The following is a 25118-nucleotide window of genomic DNA, read 5'->3' on the forward strand; positions in this document are numbered from 1 at the left end:
GTGGAGGGACAGCCAGGCTGGCAGAGCTTCAGCCATTTTAGAAACCCCCACACTGTTTAGATTATAGATTGTAAAATCACAGGTTACTGTGGACCTAGATAATACTTTACAGCTACTCGTGTTGTCTGATGCGAGGTGGTGGGTGGCCTATCTGTGAGTAAGAGAGTCAGCTTTAGGGTTACATGCTATGGTAACACCTTCTGGCAACGACACTGTTAACTAAAGCCTCTTTCCGACCAAGCAGTTACAGTAATTAATATGATGGAAGAAGATAGAAGAGCAGAGCGCAACAGGCAAACGAAACGTCGGGTAAGTTTAACTAGCATCAACAATTAGCTGGTTGAATGCGTGATGTTTGTCTTATGAGTTAGCATATGTAGGCCAATTGCAACAGTGAAGAATATGTACCGTTTGTGTTTCAGACGTCGCTAGGTCACTAAGGGTTCCTATGTGGAAAAGGAAAAAGGCAAAAAGACCCTGCCCTGAAGTAGGAGCTGAAAAAGTTACAGGAACTGTGGTCAGAGGAACTAAATCCCCAAATTGGTCCAGTTGGAACAAGAGTACAAAAAAAAAATTAAAAAAAATAAAAGGGTTCTAGGAACGTTATGTTCTAGGAACTGCAAAAATCCCTCTGGTTGGAAAGGGACTTAAGGAGCATACAAATAGAGATTAATGAAGGCCAGCAGCACCATGCAGTGCAACAGTGAAAAATCACAAAGCATCATCAAAAATCACAATTTTCCAAACCTCAAGATGAGTCCAAAACCCCAAAATGGTTCATATTAAGTGATTAACGGATCCTCAGCAGCGAATTCTCACATTTTGAGGAACAGGAAATCACCAATTGTTTAGCATTTGTCCTTGTCCTAGTCCGTTGCTTTGTCTGGCTTTTATGTTCTTGGATTAGATATTTTCCCCGATTTCAAATCATGGTTTTGTTAATTCTATACAGTTATTACCAATGAAATGATTTGAATGTGGTCAAAAAGTAATGTATAAAGAAAAGTCTCAAACTAATACCGCCCATACTGCCCATAAGGCCACATAACATCCAACAGCCTAGTTGGAGCAAATCCAGCAGCTGAAATTATTTTCCTGTATTAATGGTTCAGTTTTGCTCTGGTGTAAATAAGGTGAAGTTGGTCATGTAGAGAAGCTTGTGTTTGTTTAGGAGACTTCTCCAAGACGCATCAAAAGGTCAAGAGGTCAATAGGCTTGCCAAGAGCAGCATGACGGTCAGATGAGCAAGCAGCCTGCAGATGGGATGTCATGTGGGACAATACTTCAGTGCCAAGTACGTTGATGCCAAAATTCTGACAACATGACGGTGCTCCTTTTTCTGCATGATATAATTCTTCCTGATCTGACGGGGGCAGCACATACGCTTATAAGTGTTCTAGTCTGCCGCTGAAGCCAAAGAAGGCCTACCAGCACGGAAGAACAGTGCCTCTTCTCTTTATCTTAGCTTAACGTTAGCATTTGCTCAAGCGGACCAATGCATAACGTCAGTTAAAAGTTAACTTTAACCAGCTCGGTTCTATGTCAAAAATAAATAAATAAAACATACTTGACTTAACATACTTGTTGTTTGGGAGTTCCAGGTGAACTCACGAAAGACATTACCATATGCTAGCTGTGTGGTGATGCCAGGCTTCAGGGCAGCGGGCTGACATTCTCTCCAGTTTACATGGAAATCACGCTCTCTTACCTCCCTCCCCCCCTCAAACTCCCCCACTCCTGACCAAAATAGTGACGGGAAATCTGTGTTTTTTTTTGTTTTTTTTTCGGTTCTGCTTATTGGTACGTCAACAACTACAAATGGCGCTCTTTCTAGAGTAGAGGACACTGTGCAAAGCGTAACATTTTATTTTGTTTAGGCAGTATGGGCAAGATGAATAAGTGTTGCAAGGACCTGAGTCAACCGTGCGCCGCAGGTTTTCTACTCCGCAAAAAGTGAATCGTGAATGAATATGAATTGTGTTGGGCGTTGGTAGAGCAGGCGCACATATACAGAAGTTTACTCCTCAACGCAACGGTGAGTGATGCCAAGGGCAGTGCTGCACCTAGTTGGGCGGCACCGCTCTCCTCATAGGAAAACAAAGGAACAGCCAGCGCAGAGTGGTTTTACTGTGGATCATGTGTAGGCGGCTTAATTGTGACTTTCCATTTCTGCTGTGCAATCAACATTCATTCGAATTACAGCTCCAAACAATGGCGTCAGTTCAGTCAAAAGGGAAATTGATCCAACTCAGAAGGCAGGTGTCAGTAAGACTACAGATCAAACACTGAGTGAAGCCTATTATGACACTGGTGAAGTAAACCTGAAGGACTGAGGAGTAGGGCTGGGTACCAAACATCAATACTTTTATGGCACCGAAAAAAAGCATCTGAGCGAGTAAGCGCAAGCTTATCGGTCCTCTTTGCATATTGACACACAGCTCCACAATTAAGGTGGAAAATAAAAGCTTTGTGTTTAATGTATTTTTGTTGATGTTGAAATGGATTTTAAAAACATATGGTATCGGAAAAAGTATCATTAGGAACCGGCATTGAAACTGAGGTATCGAAATTGGCACCGGATCGAAAGATTTTGAACGATGCCCAGCCCTACTGAGGAGATAGTGTAGTGGACAGCCTGTGTCAAGCCAGACTAAAGAACTAGGAAACTAACAAGGAGGACGCATCAGGTACCAACATCCCATTTGTGTCTTTATATTTGATCGGGAACAGCAAAAATGTAAAAGCACAAACAGTGGATTGCAAACAGATCAAAATGCATTTCAGTCTGGGTACATTGGGATCAGATCTCCAACCAGGTGTAAATTACATCTGATCTGCCCAACAAGCTCATAGGGCCACTCAAGCTGTCTGTCAAAATGCTACAGATTAGCCCTCCTTCTGCAAAGCAAAGATAAGTGGAGCCCAAACAGCAGGGCCACTTCCCTTGACTTGAGACACTCCATGTGTACTGACAAGTCCACCAGCTCTGCTTACCTACTTTGTATTATTGATGACAATGCAGGCAGAATCAAGATAACAAGAACATTTGACACCAGGTGTAAGTGCAAATGCCTGTGATCATCAGATGTCATTGTCCACACTTTAGGCTAAATTGTAAACACATTTCCCTTCAGACACATATCTATATGTTTATGTCTACATGTGCAAAACAGTTTCAGAGCAAAACCAAATGAACTCCACCAAATGCAAGGCTGTCTCATGCACACTGCAATACATTTCCACAATGTAGGCCACTGACACGTCATACAGCACCCACTAACCTTACCATTTAAGTGACTGCAGCCTACACTTAACACAAATATTTACTGGGAAGATGCATGGGTGCAAAGGTTTTGCAAAAATCAATATAAGATTCAACTGAAAACTGCAATCAAACCTGGGCTAAATCATTCGTTTAGCCAGCTCTACAAGTCACTGACGCCCATTTACAACTCCCTTCCAACAGCTTCACATTAGCCGTGTAAACACTTCCTTGTAACACTGCAGCAAGGTGGAGTTGCATTTGTAATTTTAATCTTATTTGGTACACATCAGTGATTTATTTTAACAGTTGGCTAAATTACTTCTTAATTTAAAAAAGGAGGTCATTGTACTTTGTAATCGACTTGTAATTACTCTATTTTTTGGTAAATATGTTCACATTTAATGAGGACTATGGGCTCACAGTACCAGCTGTAACAGTTGCTGACAGCTTTAACTGAGAGATTGCAGCCTTTCAAATATTGATCAACCTCGCCATTCATTCATCCAACAACTACCACAGACACAGTGCTTCCTTGTGGCGTTTGATGCAGTTCTGCACAGCCGTGTGGCTTCACGTCAAGCTCCATCTGGTCCTCCCACTAGCAGGGACAGAGAGCCTTGGGAGGATATCAGTGGGTTTCTGATGCATCATCACAAGCGGAGACGGAGGAGGAAGGATTCAGACAGGGGAGAGGATTTCGTGCTCTACTTAGCACACTGATGAGGAGCCCGACCAGAAAAGCATCACCTCCTTGTTCACAGTGTAGGAACACAACAGCACCACATTACATAACACTGGCTGAAGCACCAAAAGGGGATCTGCACTCATGTGCCAGACATGACTGATTTGAGATCTAACGAAATAGTGATGGTGAACATATTTTACATTCCAGCCCTCCATCTCTACTTCTTGCCCAGTGGGACAAATTAAAGAATGATCCTGTTCCACCAGCACTGAGGTCAGCTTAGTGTATCAATGAGCAAAGTTGCTGATGGATCAATGATCCACGGGGGGGGGGAGGGGGGAGACAACAACACTGGACTTCAGAGGGTTCACACCATCTACCCTTCAGAAAGAAAAAACCCACACACACATCTCAGCTCAAACTGATTATCGGCATAATCACGTCAGGGATACAGGGATCAGCTGGTTCTATGTTAATGTTGGTAAGTTTCAGTGGGTAGGAAAAAAAAAAAAAAAAAAAAAAAAAGCGTCTGCTGAGGCAGCCTGAGTGTTTGTTGTGGACGTATGCGGCTGGAGTGGCGCAGTATGCCGGGTGCTTGAGGCTGAATGAAGAGGAGGAAGCCCTTTGACTAATCTCTGGGGAAGATAATGATCTTACATTGGGCTGAACACTGTGTGCTTCTAGAGGACTGGTAATATAGGCAATTGCTCATACAGAACCGCCTGCACCAGTCAGCTGCTACAACATTAAAACCTTATTGAACGCAAAAATCCATGGACACTCGCTTTACAAATATGAACTCATTCTGACAGATTAAAGTCTAACAACATTGCAAGTAATGCCTACGTTACAAAATATATCCGCTTCTTTATTGTTTCTGCATTATACAGCCAAACAACTTAACCCGTTACTGTGCTGGCTACTTAAAAATCTATTTCTAAGTCATTACATGATCACATGCTTGTGGCTAACTGCAATATTTTATGGGCTAGGGCTGGGCAATATATCAATATTATATCGATATCGTGATATGAGATTAGATATCGTCTTTTCCTGGTTTCAAAGGCTGCATTACAGTAAAGTGACGAGTCAGTTCTGAACTTAGCAGACTGTTGTAACTGTTTCTATTATTTGCCATTAACCACTTAGTCATTATATCCACATTACTAATGATTATCTAAAATGTGAAAATATTTTGTGAAAGCACCAATTGTCAACCTTACAATATCGTTGCAAATATTGTGATATCTGATTTTCTCCATATCGCCCAGGCCTAGGCTGGATCTAACATTAGACCTAGCATTACACCGTAACATTTGATTTGCCACATCACACTGCATTCCTGCTGTTGAAATTCTACGGCACACTCATGATCCAACAGGCTGGCAAAAAGTACAACTTTGCCTAAGAGACCCAGCAGCTCTCCACAACAATGGGTAAGAATATATCTATGCAAAGTTCCCTCAGAATGCATGTTGACTGTACACAAGACAGACACTTTACAAGTCCTCTACAGTTTGAAAACAGCTCTGGGCAGCAAGCCTCTGTATCTGTCCATCTTTACAGGTCTCATGCACACATTGTTTTAACATGTGCACTGGACAGCAATAGCACAAAAACCAAACCTAAATATACCTAATAACTATATCCTTATAAAATAACAAAAAAAATGCTGGTGCAACACAGATGTCTTCTTACTTGATGGTTTTATTTCTTAAAAAAGGTACATAACAGTGACTAACGTTTCGATGTAAGGTTACATCTTCATCAGAGTCCTCAATTAAGTAAGAAGACATCTGTGTTGCACCGGCAATTTTTGTTATTTTATACTGTTGTGTCCTGCCTTGGTTGCACCGGATTGTTGTGGTCTGCAGAAGCGCAGAGAACTCTCCTTTTTACCTAACTATATCCTTAGTTAGATTAAGGAACTAAACATCAGAGATGTCAAATATGTTGATTTTTTTTTTTTAAGAATTGTTTTGGGCCATTTTAAGACTTTATTTGTATAGGACAGCTGAAGACATGAAAGGGAAGAGAGAGGGGGAATGACATGCAGCTAAGGGCCGCAGGTCAGAGTCGAACCCGCGGCCGCTATGTTGAGGAGTACACTTCTACATATGGGCACGCGCTCTACAAGGTGAGCTACCCAGGCACCCATGTCGGTATTTTTCAACAAATACATCAATGTCGATATTGCGGCAATATACAAACTGCGAGAACAGTCTGGTAAGTTCAGAAAATCACATCACTTTACTGTAATGCAGCCTTTACAACCAACACTAACACAATATCCAAAATTTAGAAATATATCTAGCCTCATATATTGATGTCGATAATTTCCCAGCCCTATGTCAATGTAAACATAAATATATTAACATTTAAGAAAGGCTTAAAACTACACAAGTAATCTTCACTGGGAAACAGCTCTTGAAACAGCATTGTTTTACCATTACAGGACATTGAAATAATCCATTAAAATCCCAATTTATTGTTTTTGTTTAAATTGTTTTATGCAGACTGAGCCATAAACATACATTAGGATACACTTTTTTAATAATGAATTGAAAAACAGAACAGAATTCTGAATTATCAATACCTGATATTTAAAAAAGAAAAAAAGGCCAATATCAGCCCATTCTACCAGTCTGCCTCTAACAACGACGAAAGTTGCTCTTGCTATCTACTGTAGATATGTTCCAGGCACATCATTAGCATCATACTAACCAGTGTACAAACTGAAACATGATGCACAATGCAAAAAAAGACGCAACTTTATAACAAACACGTTTACAATGTAGTATACTATTATAACATTATAACATTAAGCACAGACTTATGCAGCATATTTTGCAGAGTAGTGTTTAATCAGCATGACCTAAATAGCCCACAGACTCTTGAGTTACACAGCAATAAGACTGTCTCACTGTCAAACTCAGACTCAAAGAAGAACACCGGGTCCCTAAAGTCGTTATAGATAATAACGTTAGTCATACGCAGTGAAAAGACGAGGCGACAGCTCAGCATCTACTAAAGAGTACAGGTACTCGTCCATAATGCAGGATCGATAAAACTGTTTTGGGGGGGGTGGGCGGCAATATCGTTGCCAGCTAGCCGTCTCTACCAGCGTTTCGTTACTCGACACACAATAATGGTGACGTTTGGAAACCCGGTGTTAGCAAACGAGTGAGGTGAAATCTTAATTAGGCAACATGCTACTGTATCATACACACACTTAACATTTCACGGGATGCTGTGGAAGTTAATGTTAATTTTATATTCTAATTTAATGTTGCTGAGATGCTACGGTTTCCATCCAGTGGCAAAGTAGCGGTACATAATAAAATGACAAGTCTCACACCGACACGCTAGTAGCAAGGTAACGTTAGTGTTAGCTAACTTATAGTTACGCGTTTCATTTGCCGGTGTTTCGTTGTAGCTAACGATACTAATACACGTTAGAAGGTAGTAGTTACTCTTTATAAACTAACTACTAACGTTAGTATTTCAAGAAGCAATCACATCGGCTAACACATAACTACATACAGTACGTAGCGCTAAGCTAACAAAACTTAGCAATCAAAGTTAGCTAACGCTACCCGTTGCATATGAAGTGATATGGCGGAGGCGATAATGAAATTAACCCTCCCCGACGACAAAGCTAGCTGACCCGCTTTAGCTAACGTTAGCTAGCCAATGTTACCCAGACGTCTCTATAATGTGTTGAATACTGATCCCTCAACAGCTAACTAGCGAACTTAGCAGTTTATGCTAACTAGCACGGTGTTCACTTCCAGTATGTCAAGTTACCATATGTACAGACTCCACGTCCAAAATGTGACAAATTACGGTTGCTTCGCTTACTTACAACTACAAATACAATTCGGCAAACTCTAGTATCCTGCAGGGTGCATTTATTTCGAATTAAATACCAACTTTCACAACCGGTCCATGCTGCTTGGCAGCTGCCCGCCGTGGGGTAACGTGAACTCAACGTTTTTGGTGAACACTACTCGGGATATCCGTTTAAAAAGTTGATATTTACTAAAAATAAACACTGTTTGGTGATTTGTATCCATGCCGAATTAAGGAGCGTTTCTAGCTTATTACAGCGGAGTTGAAACTAAGTCAGTGTTTGAATCATTTACATTTGCCCATTAGCTACATTGTTTGAGGTTTTAACAGATTTGACGTTCTTCCATGCAAGAGTGGACGGACGTACAGACGCTAGGAAAGAGCTAGCATTAGTTAGCGGCTAACCGAACAGACAGCTAGCGGCTAGCTAGACACCTTGCTGTCGAAACGAACAATCACGTTGTGGGGGGGGTGTCTTAAAAATGTAAAACATTCCTTACCTCCCACTCGGTACATGTTGGCCGCCATTCTCTCGTAACCTTTATCAAAAGCAGTCCCAGGGTATTCCCCGCTTGGGTAGAAAAAGGTCGATGGGGATCTATTTTATTCCTTCATTTATCGTAGACACCCCCGCCGTGAAACAAAGCCGGCTCCGGACACAACAAGCCGAGATGTGGCGGGCAAAAAGTTGAAAGTTTCAGTTAGTAATGTTCCGGAGGTTATCCCCAAAATATGCAAGCCTTTGTTTTCGGTCCCTCCGACGACCTTCCTCTCCTCTTCCTCACTCACTCACTCATTCACACACAGCTAGCCTGTCTCTTACTCCACTCTTCCTCCCATCCTCCGCTCCCAGCTTCATCCTCCTCTTCTTCACCTCCGCTCAGTTCAACACACACTCGCACACAGAAAACACACACACTCACTGGCCCCCTTCGTTCGTGCGCAAATCGTCATCTTCGGAGATTGTCGACAATCTCCGGTATGTCACAATTAACTTTTTCACTGGCCCTGGTTTAATATACAACCTGTTTATAAAATAAAATATTGTATAATAAGTTGTTGCTAGATCTAGTCAAAACAAAGCGCGCGCACACACACACACACACACACACACACACAAACACACACAGTAGACGCAAAGAAAACATTTCTTCTTTAGAATAAAACCCTGAAAGCACCAAGGAAATTGTTAATCTGTATTATCATAAGAGTTATGCGAGCCTTTAAATAATAATGTATCACCAAATTTCACAAGGACTGAGCTGCATGTGGAGCAACCAGAGAGGTTTGACATGTTCTTACAGTGTAGATGTCTATGAGCTGTGTGAGTGATTCAACCAAAGAGTGATTTTCATTTCACAGATTCTTTCATTTGATTCCATTTTAAGTATAGAATCCCATTACAGCTAGGAACTAACTGGATGAAATGTTGGGGATACAAATCCTTATTACAAGTCCAAATTGTGACTTCTAAATTGAAATTATGAGATAAGTCAATATGAGGAGAGAGTAAGACAGACATCGGACTTTTATGAAACAGTATGTCAAGTTATGGTAGTAATTACAGTAAGTCCATCTAAAAGACTTAAACTCAAAAGATATGTCCATGCGTCTCATAACTTTAATTTGACTATATCGATATTTTGACTTAGTGTTTTATGTTAACTTAAAAAGCCAAGTCATTTTGACAAGTATTTTTTTTTGCACAATTTAACCAGTTTAAAAATGTATGATCAGAATGGCATGGGGGAATTATTATTTGTTTGTGTAATGACTTACAGAACATAACACATTTTACTTTAAATATCAATAAGTTTGAGTTGCTATTTTTTATTGGTGCTTAATATCACACGTTGTTGATGAATTTCAGTTACTGTCTTATAAGGTGAGAGGTGCCAGTTCACCTCTGCAGCACTGCAAAGGTGCTCTTAAGCAAGGCCCCGAACCCCCAACTGCTCCGAGCGCCTGTCCATCGCCGGCTGCCGCCCCCCCCCCACTCTGACATCTCTCCATTAGTGCATGAATAGGTACCGATATACCATATTGCACTTTTTACTGCACTACATTGCACAAAACAGTTCAATAAATTAAACTACAAGCTAAATCAATTCTGGTGCTTGGACTACAAAGAGACGCCAAATGACCACAGAGACACAAAACAACCCCAAAGAAAACAGATATGACCAAAAAGATTTAATTGAAAAATGTTACATTTTCTTGAAGGACGCCTACCCCCCGAATAGTGAGGCAAAACACTGACATTTTATTCACAGTACTTTTAAATAAAAAAAAATGTAATTCATGAGTCCGAATACATCTTTCACCACCGAGGGCATCCTGACCCTGAGGTAAGTACTGACGTACTTACCTGTTATCTTCTCATATGAAAAGACTTGTATCAGCAAAGCTTGTTGTACTTGTGGGGCTCAGTGTTAAGGGGAACATGTGTTTCCTTAACACACAGCACACAATTCCCTGAGCAGCACTGCCCACTACTGACACTTCACACACATTACACTTTCCAGTTTTCAGTTATTTATTGGGAGCTTGACTGATACAACATCACAGTATCCCCAATGTTCTCTTAAATATATAAAACTGTACTAAAGTAATCATTTTCAAGTGTACTGATCTACTGTTAGAGAAATTAATTAGTCAGAAATGCTGAGAATTGATTTCATTGGAACAGGTTTGTCACAGTCCGATGCAAGCGTTAAAAACAGCTTCAATTTTAGCTGAGATGTCAACCAAATAATCCTTAAAATATATTAAAAAACAAAAATATATATATAAGAACATTATGCAAACATCTTTATAGGCCCAATGGCGTACTCAACGATGTAGCACTTTGGTAAGGTTGATAAACGAGAAGGATGAAAAACACAAGGAATGTTCACCGAAACCCAAGTCTTCGTCACCATAGAAGCCGTGTTCTGTCCCAGCAAACGTAGATGACCACCTCTGATGACCCTCACCACATATCCAACACAGTAACAAAGATGATGTGTCAAGGCGGGGGTCAGCCACCTGCGGCTCCGGAGCCACACGTGGCTCTTTAGCCCTTCTCCAGTGGCTCCCTGGCTTTGACAAAAATGATATGATATGGAAATAAATCAGGGCCAGGGCAATATCCTTTCTATGGAAGAGGAATAGGGCCAAACTGTTCGGAGTTTAAAATCAGAATTCTGAGATTCTGACTTTATTCCCAGAATTCCGACTTTAATCTCAGAATTCTGACTTTTTTTAGTCTACTTTTTTTTTTGATTAAAAAACAAAAAAAAGGTCAGAATTCTGAGATAAAAGTCTGAATTCTGACATTTTTCTCAAAATCCTGACTTTAAACTCAGAACTCAATAAATGTTTTCACATGTGGCCCTAATCCTCTTCCGTACCTCTCATAGTGGATGATCTCTTTTTATATTATTATTCCTACGGGACAATAAAGTTTATCTTATCTTAAATACAGTTTTTTGTTTTGACATTTTAGTTTTAATTTATCATTGTTGTAGGTGATTCTTACATTCTCGGATTGTGAAAATATAAACTGAATAAAAAGAAGAAAGAAAAATGTTTTAATGTGTCAACAGTCATTGCGTCGTAGACTACGGACGTCACTGATGGCTTGGCGCCTTTTCTTTTGCCGAACGGATCGATTCCTCGGTGGCCAGTCTAGCTAGGCTAGCAATGGATTCCACATGAATATATATATATATATATCTCAGAGGAAAACAGGAGATAATTGTGAATGGACAGATTTCTTTGCCTTAAACGCTGTATATTTAAAAAGGTACAATATGTAACATGCAACATTTCTGCATTAAAATGTCGAAAAATGACTTTACCTATGTTATATTTTGTTGAGTTGTCTACTTACACTATCCCAAATGTTTCCAACAACGTTCAAACCCAGAAAACACGGGAACCCAGATGATGCGTTCAAGAGTAATTGTAAATCATACAATGTCACAGTTGCTTGTTCGCTAACTGGTCAACAAACCAATACAAATCGAATCAAGAAAATGTAATTAAGTGGAGAAAACTGCAGCTATTTTATCAGAATGATGTGAATAACCGTTAGTAAACATTACTAAACGTAACATGGATAAAACTGTAATGGATAAACCCATCCGTGAACAGATATATTTGAATTGGCAATTGTGTTAAACAATGAAAACTACAACTCCCATAATCCCACGCCACTTCAAAACGTCTGCTTTTACATCCATTGTTATGATAGAGAGACCCTAGCAGCAGAACATGACATACAGTATTGTACGTTTAAGAACTGGCTAAAATCCCCCTAAAAATATAAGGCTTAAATGAGTTTTGCGGCCCCAGACATATGTGTTTTTGTAGTTTTTTTGTGATAGTAAAGGTTGCTGACCCCGGTGTTAAGGGAAGACACATACTGTCCAGTTTCACAAGGATCTACATGATAATGGATGTGTGTAAGTGTAAATGTAATGTCGACTTTCCTCTCCGATAGGCTTCCTCGACATGTTCAGTATGAAAGGACGCAGGCGTGGCGGCGCAGAGGCCCGGCTGAGCCCGGAACTGTGGCTGCTGTCCACTGACTAACACGCCTCCCCCCCCCCTCCGTCACCGGTAACAACGTGTGGGCTCCTTCCTAGCTGGTGGCAGGTTCTGGAGAGCTGGTGGAGGTGGAGGTGGCCGAGGCCGAGGCCAGTCTCTCCCTTCTGTCGCCGCCCCCCCCTCTCATCACCCTCCACTGGAGGATGCACGTGTCCTTCCCACCCATGGAGAGCAGGTGGGAGTCGTTGTGGGTGAAGCAGACGTTGGTGACGTGGCTGCCGTGGCCCTCGTACTTGTGGCTCGGTGCCTGGAGAGGAAGGAAAGAAAGAAAGAAAGAAAGAAAGAAAGAAAGAAAGAAAGAAAGTGAGACTCATTCTTAGAGCTGTAATTCCATATTTTCCTGTACAATTAATTGTCTCAGAAATAATTGTCTCTTTCAGTCAAATTTCGAAATATATATGTGTTACTTTATTACAAATTCAAGTTCTGAATGAATTCCAGGACACATCTTTTGGTTATATATTACAGTTATGTGAAACAGATAACGTAATAACACAAACACACAGCCTATGAAGTAAACAAAGCCTCTTTATTATCCTAAAACATTTTTTCTTTTTGATTTTTGTTGCTATGAACGTGTAGGTTCAAGTGCAAACAACTAAAATTGAAATAATAAAAAATATGTAGTCCGACAGAAACTACGCACTGTAGCTTTAAAAAAAATAAAAATAAAAATCAGTTACATGTTGGAAAGGGCTTTCTGACAGACGGCAAGGTTAAGTGGTAAAAATAGTTTAAATATAGTGTAAACTTAAACTGATATTGATTAACATATCAATCTTATCAATCATATCACGTCCACAGCAATACATCGCTTACTGTAGCTTACTTTCTGCTTGTCCAAACAGGGGGGGCATGGGCCATCCAAGTTACTGTACTGTACTGTACTGTAGCAACATCGTCATACAGAAAGCTACGTCAGGTCACGTGGGAAAGAGTTTTAACAAGGGCTTGGGAAAACACCATTTGATGCTAAAACATACTTCGACCAAAATGGGAACGTTTGGATTTAAATACATGAGGAACACTACTGGGAAGATACAGAATTATATTAAAATCTCACCAAAAAATATAAAAAATAATGCAATCTACTCTACGTAAAAGATCTGAATCCTTCTACCACCGCTGTCAGGGTGGCAGTAGCTCAGTCCATGGGGAGTTGGGTTAGGAACCGGAGGGTTGCTGGTTCAAGTCCACGTACGGACCAAAGTACGGAGTGTGGACTGGTAGCTGGAGAGATGTCAGTTCACCTCCTGGGCACTGCCAAGTTGCTCTTAAGAAAGGCACCCCCCCACCAACTGCTCATCTCTCCATTTGTGCATGAATAGGTCTTGAGTGTGTGTGTGTAGTGATTTCTAACGTAATTTCCCCAATGGGGATCAATAAAAAGTATAAATTAAATTCATTACTTTTTAAACTGAGGAAAAAGTCAGAATTTCTTTCACAGAAAATGTATGATTTCAGCAGTGTGTGCATGAAGTCTGTGTGTTCACATATTTCTAAAGTATGAGTGTGAGTCTGCAAATACATGTTCCTCATTAAATCTGACCTGGAGACCCAGCATGTCAAAGCTGTCACTCTCACACAGCTGGCTCTCATAATATAGTGACTGCAATTATCGGATATTTTAAATGAAAATTACAGTACTACAATATTCTCCTGCACCTACTGTAGGAATCACTCAGCACTCACATTTTACTGATGGTGGCAGCAAAAAAAACAAAAACAGCTGCCATCATTATTGTAAAACACATACTCCTTTGTGTTATGGAAGCAGTTAAAGGACAATATTGGCTTTGCGTGTACGAAGGTTGCCTTGTGAAGTGTGAAGAGTGATGTGTGCGAGCGGTACCTTAGGTTTAGGACAGGGGTATTGGAAGAGGTGGACTTTACAGAAGTCGTCAGCCACAGCCACCACCCTCTCACTGTGGGAGCGGCACAGGGCGTTGATGTCTGTGCCGTCTGAGCCCTCCAGCCACACACCTGGAACGCCACGGCGACACACCAAAAAATAACTAGCACCACGATCACACTTGGCGTCTTTATTTGACGAGAAAAACTTTACTAGGGCAGCATTTTGGTTCCAAAAAAGCAGCCAAGGGCGTCTATTTTTTGATTTGATTTTTTTTTGTTAACCCTTTGGTATGTCTTCCTGTCCACAGTGCAACTTTTAGTTTTTCTGGGTCAAAATTTAAAAACTTTTTTTCAACGTTTTGGTCGTCGCTGTTCCCGACATTTTTGAAGCGTTTTACCAAAGGATTTTTTTTTTGTGACTTTTTTTCAACATTCTGTTATAAATGATCTTTTCAAATGCTATAAATTTGAATAAAACACCCAAATTCAACCTAAGTAGTGAACTGATCATTCATTTAACTTAAGAAGAGCGTTGTAGGGAACCATCCACGTTACTTTTTTGTCCACAACTCAAATATATTTTGTTTACTGTTACAGTGGAGTGAAGAAACTAGAAAATATTCACATTTAACAAGCTGGAATCAAACAATGTTTAATGATGATATGATTGAAACGGATTATCAAAATAGTTGCGGATAAATGTAATAGTTGAACCGATTAATCCTTGCAGCTCTAATAATAACAGCGCATTATTTACGTGATAACACATGAAAGTAGAGTATCTCACCCATGACATGGAAGCCCAGCACACAGGTATAGGAGGCCCATTCTCTGTCTTTGCTCTCAAAGCGATTCCTCAGCAGTTTACACCCGGCTGCTATGTCCCCTGTCACAACCCATTCATGGTCAGTACACAGTAGATTGTCACGCCGTCTGAGGATTTACATACTAATTGATACTTACAGTAAAGGATCTCATAGTCGCCTGAATTAGACATTATGTACTTTCCATCTTTGGACCAATCCAGGTGAGTTATGAAGCTGGAGTGGCCCTGATTGGACAGATACATAGGCAGTGTCACATAATGCTCTATAACCCTTCTGTAAAATGTTAAGAGGATAAGGAGGGCGTTATTCTGGATTTTCAGCAAATCCCATGTTCACACTCAAAACCAACAATGTGTTAGTCCGCATCTCAACACTTTCTGCCGTTCCTAGGGGAGTGGCGAGGGGTGGTGGGGGTTTTGTTGTTGGAATGAATGAACAAATTACATCCTTTGTGTTGGATCGTCTTAAGGAAAAAAAATCCGAAGAAACTTAACTTTACTTACTTTACTCAGATCTTTCGGTCAAACGTAACAAATAGATATGCAATGCCCAGTGGAAAAGAGATGCATTAGCCTCAGGTCTTGGGTCAGGTTTAGGTCTCAAATTTGGCAGTTAAAGTTCAGCTGGGCCACACATGTATAGGCCAGGTTAAGTCTCAGACATAACACTTTAAAAACAGCTTCATTTTTTAAAAGTCTATTATTTTCTGAAAAAAAGCTGGCCCACTGTAATTTTAAGTAAACACTACTCAAACAGGAAGAAATAGTGCATTTGTTAGGGACTATTTTCAGCGGCGGATTAATCCACATTTGGTGTTCTAGTGAGTATTTGGGGCAGTAGGGCGGTGTATGTGGGATTGAGTCAAAATAAACTGAAGTGTGTGTGTTCATGGTGATAAAGGAACAGTGTGGCTCACTGATGGGTTTTTTAATTGTTGTGACAACAATGGAGCTCTATGGCGCAGAGGGAGAAGATCTATCAGGCTTTGACACACACAGACACACACACACACACACACACACACACACACACACACACGCACACACGCACACACGCACATATGCACACGCACACGCACACACAGTAGATACAGTCATTGTTGGTTTGGTTCTGCACATAATAAGCCAAAAATAAAAATATAAAATAGATGCAGACTTATACCTCAAATCTGGCAACATTCTTTACTTTGTTCACAAAGAACTGAGTAGTTAGCATTAGCAGTGATGGACAGAACAGGCACCGAATAAGAAACGCTTTCAGAAAGTCAGACTTCACCAAGAGAAAATCCAACAACATTTCCGACCTGATGTTTAACTCACGTTACATTTCCCGAAGCGGGTGTAGCGCCGGCCACTCTCGGTCACACTGTAGATGTAAATAAAGTTGTCATGGGATCCAACAGCTAGAAAGCTGCCATCTGAAAACACAAGAGGCCATTCATGCAGTTGGAGGGGATTTCCACAATATCTTTCTCTTGAAGATGCTTTATTTTCATTCAGTGCATTGAAATGTAGTTTAGGCGGGTGTTTTGGCTTCGTCAAACACTGGCCTGTTCTTGTTGCATTATGATCATACTGAGAGTAGTTAGACGTCTGACCTGGTGAGTATCTCATGACAGACAGCTGCTCGTTGCCATCAGTGGACTCAGAGACTACCTCTCTGGTCCGCAGGTCAAGGACCATCCACCTGGGAGGAGTGGGGGGGGGGGGGGATCCATCAGTAAAGACAACAGACTGGACAGCAGGCAGCTCTTCAGTCACATCTACTGTATGTAATGGCATAGACCAGGGGTCACGCAGTAGCTCAACCAACGGCACATCAATAAGTGTGCAAGAGAGTTTTCTGGAAATGTTCCAATCGGCATGCCAAATGACCTCTTTCACAGCCACTGGCAGGAGCACAGCCGGTTATTTACGGTAGTTTGATTGACTTCTGGCATTGACTGGTCTGAATAGGCTCTTACAGAAGAGAAGGCATATGCCTTCTCTTCTGTAAGAGCCTATTCAGACCAGACGACCAATGACGTGGCGGTGGGAGTGTCACTGAAATTGCCCAACTGTTTGATGTCCTATTGTGTTATTTAACCCCCCCAATGTAGCACAAGTAAACTCTATATTTAGCAATCATTGTTTTCCGTCAGATCGTTTATAGATCTCGACATTTCCGACCGCACTTGAAGGCAGCTTGGTAACACTTTACTTGAAAGTATCTACATGTAAAAAATATTTACAAAAAGTATCTATTTGTAAATATCAGGAACACCACACAGAGAGTAACACGAGGGTCGGCCCGAGGAGACTGTGTTGTTCCTCTGCGGAAAAGTGCATTTAGTCAGAGTGCCTTTTCAGTCACAGCAGCACAGGAGTGGAACTCTGTCCCTCAGAACATCAGAGAACTCACCACTTACACTCTCTTCAAAAAACATCTAAAAAACTGGTTCATAACACATCAGACATGTCAGCATTAATAAGAATATGTATTATCTTCCCTCAATCCAACCGTGCTGCCACTTGTGTCTCACTTGTGTCAATGTGTAGTTTAATATGTTTTTATATACTGTATGTATGAGTATGGGTATGTGTGTATGTGTGTGTATGTATGTATATGTATATATATATATATGTACGGATGTGTGTATGTATGTGTGTATATATATTTTTTTCTTTTTTAACCTAATGTCTGTCTTACAGCAAACTTATTCTGTACACTGTATTCATCAACAGGATTTGAATATTTAAATCTGTTTTACTGCTCTTTTATATTTGTATTGTTCACTGTAATCTTCTTCTTATTGTTTTTTTTTAGGTAGACAATTTTAAGATCTGTCCAGGGACAACGGATGAAAAATAGCCTTTTGGCTAATTCTGGTGCATTTGCAGCAATGTTAATTAATGTACACTGTCCCTGTCAAATAAACTAATAAATAAATAAATAAATAAGAATGACATGACACTGTCATGAACACATGACAGTCATGACACAGTCATGACACATGAACCCTAACTTGCGTTTACGTTTTAACCCAAATCTAACCCTAACCCTAACCATAACTTGTCATGACAAAAACCGAATGACACTTACTAAAAGAAGCGTCATGCCATAAACGTTTATGACTTGTTTATAATGTTTATGACATGTTCATGACAGTGTCATGCCAGTCCTATGTAGATACCTTCAAGTAAAGTGTAACCGGCAGCTTCATTTCACGGAGAAAGAGAGAAAGAGTAGAGACGGAGGGACTGTGCTTTGTTGTTGCAGGAAACTGTTAGCTATTAAACCAATTCCTGGGCAGTGAAGTGCTTGTGTGTTTTTTTTTTCCCTCATAGTGATTCAATCTTTCACGTGGCAGCGATAAAGATAATGGTGTTTCCTGTTTCCTCAAAACGACTGACAAGTCTGATCTCCGGTTACATGATTGGCCACCGCAGGGTTGAGTTGGGTTGCGTTTCGCATTTTACATGAACGCAGCCTAAATATAAACTAAGTTTCTTGCATTATACGGATAATTCAACATTTAGCTTTTTTTTCTGAGAATGGGAAATTGACATCAACATTGTGTCTGCGTGTTAAAGCTGCACTTATCGATATTTCTATTAATAGTGGATCTAATGGCTGTGTGTCATGTGTCTCTTGTAGTGAATTATCAACACCTCTACAGTGAACTCTCAGAGCTTTTTCCATCTGAACATTCCACTCTTAGAAAGAAAGTGAAGAAACACATTTCCCAAAGCTATTGCTATAAAATGTTATTATATGGATTATTGAAATGATTTTCATATACTGAACCTTTTGGTACATTTTCATATTCCAAATGTGTGTGTCATTTTTGTTCATCATTTGAATACATATCTTTTCAGCTCATAGAGCCCAAAGATCCTCTATACTAAAAGATAGCGTATTTCAAGCAGCGCCAACGGTATGAAACGCTACACGTTTCCTGTCCCCTAAAGGGGTGTGGCCTCGTTTGAACGTGTAGTGAACGTCGTGCGGATGAATGAAAAGTTATATTTGTATAATTTATTAATATGTTCTTTTGCGGTAGATATGTACAGAGCTAAAAAACATATTTAGCATCACAGAGATTAGTTTTGTTAGGGCGTTCACGAACTTTAGCTTCTCTGTGTTGCCAGATCTCGCGAGAGTTTGGTCTCAAACAAAGTTAATTCTCTCCTGATGTGGCCGTCTGAAAAATGCCAGTTTAGTGTCAGAATGTTCTGGGGATATGTGGCTTGTTGAAGAATGGGTCCAATATTTACTTTGGTGACTATGGGGCAAAAGAATCGCTCATAATCTGTGTTCACGGTCACTCCTCCCGTTGGAATCAATACACTCGGAGCTGCCGCTAGTCTCCTAAAGAGGCGTGGCAGTGCTGTATTACCTTCCTGTGCTGAGGCCGACTGAAACCACTGATCCATTCGGGCAGAAACCAGCACACAACCCATAATCCTGTCTCACACACACACACACACACACACACACACACACACACACACACACACACACACACACACACACACACACACACACACACACACAGTATGTGTGTCAGCACTGGAAGGAGTATCAATGTGTTTTATTCAAATATTATCAGACTGACATATCAAGGACTGTCACTCCGCTGTGCATGATGGGTGTGTCCTACCTCCAGGGTGATGCACCAGTCCAGCTTGTGTTCCTCTGCGTTCCACAAACACACCTGCCTGTCGTGGCCACAGGTGATGAAGATGCTCTGAGAGGGGTGGGTAGCCAGCCCCCACATCTCATCTACATGACCCTGAGACACAGAGACACACACACACACACACACACACACACACACACACACACACACACACACACACACACACACACACACACACACACACACACAGGAAAACAACAACAACAACAGCAGTTTTTATCTCAGTATCAATGCTAGTTCAATGTGCTTTTGTACATATCCCAAAAGCATCAGCTTCACTGCAACCATACTGTATATGGTACAGTGTATTGTCTCTTGCATCACAGGCACACACTCTGCAGATGTGAATGTCCCAAAAAGACTTTCAGAGTGAAGTTTCTTATTAGTTGTGTGCTTTTTTTCCTCAGAGTTTAGTATTCACTTTCAGCTTCAAATGTTTGCTTCTCATCTACGATTTAGTTTTTCAAATTGACCAAAAAAACCAAAACAATGAACACACTTTAAACACGTGGCTTATTTAAATGTCTATATGTTGTGCTTTATATTAAAGATGAGTTCGTTACATACAGTTAGAGCAATCATGTTGTTCATTCTATCGAACATGTGAGCTTCTAGGGGCCTAGCAGGCCTTTAGACTTTGTGTTTGGGTTTTCTGTCTGGAAGTGGTTTCAGTTTAATCCAATGTGGCCAGGAAGCCAAATTCCAGCGGTCAGTAGAGACATTGCTAAAATGCATTCTGGTGCCAGCTGTTGCCTTTAATCTGTTGGATCTAAACAGACTGAATAAATGTGGATACAAGATACTCAGGGATGAATTAACATGTTGAAAGGACAAAAATGAGCCTCTGAGCCCCTTATTCCTCCCAATCGCTGTGTATCGTGTATGTGTCAAGTCATCCTCAATTGGCCATCATGTACAGAGTAAATTACATTTTATACAGTAAAAAAAAAAAAAAAAAAAAAAAAAAAAGCGTATATCAGCGCAGCTATTTTTATACGCACGCACACACACACTTTGTGGGCCATAGACGTGTAAAGTGTTCATTTTTTCATGGACCGTGATGGGGATATTTTCAGTGAGGTAACTAACTATGTGGGCTAAAAGAAGTGTAAAATAGACATGAACCTTGACGTGAAGCTCTTGGCCACTTACGTTATTTTAAAGTAACCCTCACACGAAGAAAGGTTGGACAACCCTGATCTAGACTGATAAATAAATAGCACTACTGGTAAGAGGAAAATATGTATTTTTAATTTTTTGGGGGGGGAACTGTTCCTTTTAAAGTTACAATCCTTAAGATTTCCATGAAATCAAACCCAATTTTTTGATACAATTCATGGTCAGCATTTTCAATAATGATCAGTGATTACAAAATGTGTCTACAAAACAACATTAAACACAATTCATCAGTGGATCAGTCTGAAATAGATCAGCCGTTTTTCAGCATTTAATCAGATCATAGTTGTTCATGACATGATGGAAAAAACTATTCATTATTCTAGATGACCAGCTCCTTGATTAAAACAATGTCAGTTTGTTTGGCTGCACTGCAAACAGATACACCAGCTGCTCTTCTGTTGTTCGCTGTAGTATTAAACTACACTTGATGTTACCACCGTTCCCTTAACATTGGTACAGTACATACAAGATCTTTAAACGCATTTAAAAACATATCAATGCTAATGTACAACTGCATTATTGACATACCTGCACTATGGCCACAAATCCGTCTGAGAAGGTGCCTCTGAGGATGGCATTGCGGGTTGTACCAACTAATAGTTCCTCCCCGTCCACATCTGCAATGGTACGGACTGCTCCATATTTCTCTGGAATCTGGATACATAAATAAGCGCATTAATCGACACACCTTTCCCCCTTGTTTGAACGGAACTTGACAGAGCCCTCCACCGGCAGCATCACACCCGCACACATCCAGCTGTGGTTCACCTCACACTCTCTCTCAGGTGCCAGGTCGGCGCTCCAGCGGACGATCTTACGGTCTTTCCCTCCTCCACTGAGCAGGGAGCCGCCCTGCAGGGTGCACAGGGTGAACACGCTGCCTTCATGGGCCCTGGTCTGTTTCATGATCTGGAAGGTCTCTGTGGGAAATGAAGCTGGTTTAGCAGTGAGTATGTTTACATGCATCTCTAATATTTCACTATTCAGAATATTTGCATTTTATACAGGTCATGTAAACAGCATATTTAGTTGGGATTTTCCGAATAAAGCCTTTTTCAGAATATAGCATTTTCGTTAACACTTTACTTGTAGGTATCTACATAAGCAGTGTCATGACGCTGTCATGACACGACACTGTAATGACACATGACACTGTCATGACACATGAAGCCGAAGCCGAACCCTAAGCCTAACTTGTCATGACAAAAAACGAATGACACTGTCCGACAGAAGCGTTATGTCATAAACGTTTATGACGTGTTTATAATGTTTGACACGTTCATGACAGTGTCATGTCACTCTTATGTAGATACCTTCAAGTAAAGTGTAACCGCATTTGCCATTAAGACGTGTGGGATATTCCGTTATTATTCAGGTTTCAGAAGCATGGACATGTATACAGCACATTCAGAATATGCGTTTCAATCACGGCAGTAAACTGGGCCGTTTTTCGGCAGTTTGCAGATTATCTGTTTAGGCGTTTTATTTCCCTGATAACCAATAAAGTTAATGAATTAAAAAGTGCACTACTTTGGCTACAGCTCTGTTGCCGGCCACTCTGCTTCGGTTTCACTCACCACTGAGTCTGACTTCATGTCCCCCCGCCAACAACACCATCTAACTGGGGATAATGTTGAACATTTCTAATTTATTAAATATCACTTAAAGCATTTAATCAAAGTTTTGTGTTGGAGTTTGTAACATTCCAATATCTTAATTTTGACTTAAAGATTTTAATTTTTTACTGTAAATGCATATCGGTTCCAAATATCGGTTATTGGTTTCATAAACTACTAATAAATGGCATCGGCCTTGGGAAAAAAAACAGTATGGGTGGATCCCTCCAGTTTACAGCCTCTAGCCTGTTTAAGGTCAGCTCTGTGCGTTGCTATGGTTGTTGAACACAAACCAACCAGCCGACAGTTTGCAGGGCTGCAGTAGAGATGCAAAGGAGAAACACAGCTACTTTAAAACATTATCAAAGACTTGGATATCACTAGGTTTATGGATACTGTAATATAGGAATGAAAGAGGGACGCTGTGTTTACACGGTCCAACAAGTCTGCCACCACTGGAATACTTTGAAAAATTCATATTTTGCACTGCTGCATGTAACCAGAAATATTAGTGGAATATTAATTTTCAAGGCGTAAAGGCGTAAAGCCTTTATACATTCTTTTTTGCATTAAAATAGCTTAGTAATTGTTGGCATGATTTTATAAATCATGTTTTAATGTTAAATGTGGATGGTTATTTTAGAGACTACTATAGGCCAGTAAGCCTATCATCAATGGGGATTTATATTTGCTAATAATATGTTAGATTCATGTTAAGACTTTTATTTTTACTTCAAAAATTAAGATTAATTTGGGCGCCCAGATAGCTCAGTTGGTAGAGCGGGTGCCCATATATAGAGGTTTATTCCTCAACGCAGCAGGCCCCGGTTCAACTCCGACCTGCAGCCCTTTGCTGCATGTCGTTCTCTCCCCTTTCATGTCTTCAGCTGTCCTGTCAATAAAGGCCCAAAGAAATCTAAGATTAATTTGGAGGCCCCCCTGCAGTGACTCTGAGAACCCCCTAGGGGTCCTGGACCCCCCTGTTGAAGAGCCCTACTTTAGACCTTCGAGTGTATATTAATGTACAGCACTGACCTTTGGCTCCTTTGCCGAGCGTTTTGACGTCTGCGGCGGACTTTCCCCACGTCAGGATGTTTCCTTCGGAGTCCCCGGTGAGAACATCTCCAGTCAGACTGAACACAAAGCACTGGATGAACTTGGGCTTCTTGTATTTCTGAAAAGATTGTTTTTAGAACAATAATTTGATACACTGTTAGTACTGGTGTAAAAATAAACATTTGCTTTACACATCTGAGCAGTTTACCTTTAAATCAGATGTACTTCTTAGATTAGTCTAGAATGTACATGTCTCTTTTGGATGTGTGTAATATTTGCATTCACGCCGTTACTCTCAGTCTTTCACTTCTCTTTCTTTATGCTCCTTGCTTCTCTATTTGGCTTCAAACTGAGGAAGCTCCATTTTGTAGTGCTTACTCATAATAAGGGAACTGAAGTGAATTGAAAGAAGCAGAATATTGGCAGGATAAAGTGACTGTGTCTTACTCCAAAGATGCCCTGTTTCTTGGTGAACTGTCCTGCGCTGAGCGTCCAGAAGTAGACGTGGGATTTGCCGCAGGTGATGATGTTGGCACTTTCGCTCGGGTTAAACTCCACAGCGAACACAGCTTCGTTGGTATTCTAGAAGCACGACACACACAAACACTTGTTCAGCACGGTTATAGATTTTGCTCCTCTGGCAAAAAAATCCCGGTATTTTTGGGAGGAACATGGGGGCTTCATTTTTTTTATAAAGAGGACCTTGGAGTCAAATCAATCATCAAAACATCTTAGCCAGAGACTGGTAGAGCTGTAACAATTCCAAATGTTGCTGTACAACTAATTGTCTCAGAAGTAATTGCGATTAAACAAAGAAAAAATGCAATTTCATAAAAAATAAATAAAATAAGCAAATGGACAATTATCTAATAACTGTTACAGGTCTAGAGAATGTTCAAGGAAATGAAGGTTCCGGACCCAACTGTTATGTTAAATGACGTGCGTCAGTCATGCCTTTGTCCCACTCTGAATCTAGACCATTGGGACTAAATGAGGGTCTCTGACCTTCCTTTCTGAGGAAATCTGATTTCAATGCTTCTGTAGCCGGTCTGTCCAACTGGCACTTGCAAGCTACACAACTTGCGTTGTGAAATAAGGAAAAAGACAACTTCTCTGGCGGTCAGGCAATTATTGCAATTAATATTTTCCCTCGGTCTCTCCAAAACGGACATAAAAATATCACACTTTCTCTGTAGTCTACCGTTAGATAGCTACCATAAATGTAGGCAGCTTTTAAAATGCCATATTTTCCCTCTGGGTTCACCAAAATGGACGGAAAAGCATATTAACCATTCACTGCACGTGATCACTAGTAAACATATTACATCTTTGATGTCATTTTTCAGTTTTTCAAGAATCGGTTTAGGAATCGGAATCGTTTTAAAAGTATTCAACATTGGAATCGTAAAAATCCAAACGATACCCAACTATAGTTGTCAGTAGCCTACCAGTCACAAAACGGCTCTGTAGTGAACCACACGGTAACTTTTAAATAAAATGAATAAAAATG

General features: G+C 40.5%; 2 protein-coding genes across 6 annotated transcripts in view; both read right to left on the reverse strand.

Annotated features, from left to right (window-relative positions):
* Nucleotides 1-8780, reverse strand: part of mta2 (metastasis associated 1 family, member 2) — a 34535-nt gene extending 25755 nt beyond the window's left edge. For 2 of the 3 annotated variants that reach the window (XM_028563999.1, XM_028564001.1), the window contains exon 1: nucleotides 8303-8780. In XM_028563999.1, the coding sequence (XP_028419800.1) occupies nucleotides 8303-8330 (28 nt within the window). In that variant the 5' untranslated portion in view covers nucleotides 8331-8780. The remainder of the gene's footprint in view (nucleotides 1-8302) is intronic. The other variant, XM_028564000.1, reaches the window with a different exon arrangement.
* A 3628-nt stretch (nucleotides 8781-12408) lies between these two features.
* eml3 (EMAP like 3) overlaps nucleotides 12409-25118 on the reverse strand; it is a 62766-nt gene continuing 50056 nt past the window's right edge. For all 3 annotated transcript variants that reach the window (XM_028606186.1, XM_028606184.1, XM_028606185.1), the window contains 12 exons: nucleotides 24056-24190; nucleotides 23588-23726; nucleotides 21705-21856; nucleotides 21465-21590; nucleotides 19719-19850; nucleotides 19455-19522; nucleotides 16674-16762; nucleotides 16396-16493; nucleotides 15213-15300; nucleotides 15037-15135; nucleotides 14248-14378; nucleotides 12409-12642 (listed from right to left, as the gene is read on the reverse strand). In XM_028606186.1, coding sequence (XP_028461987.1) covers nucleotides 12430-12642; nucleotides 14248-14378; nucleotides 15037-15135; nucleotides 15213-15300; nucleotides 16396-16493; nucleotides 16674-16762; nucleotides 19455-19522; nucleotides 19719-19850; nucleotides 21465-21590; nucleotides 21705-21856; nucleotides 23588-23726; nucleotides 24056-24190 — 1470 coding nt within the window. In that variant the 3' untranslated portion in view covers nucleotides 12409-12429. The remainder of the gene's footprint in view (nucleotides 12643-14247; nucleotides 14379-15036; nucleotides 15136-15212; nucleotides 15301-16395; nucleotides 16494-16673; nucleotides 16763-19454; nucleotides 19523-19718; nucleotides 19851-21464; nucleotides 21591-21704; nucleotides 21857-23587; nucleotides 23727-24055; nucleotides 24191-25118) is intronic.

This window comes from Perca flavescens, chromosome 19 (genome assembly GCF_004354835.1).
Source record: "Perca flavescens isolate YP-PL-M2 chromosome 19, PFLA_1.0, whole genome shotgun sequence".
Taxonomy (NCBI): Eukaryota; Metazoa; Chordata; class Actinopteri; order Perciformes; family Percidae; genus Perca; species Perca flavescens.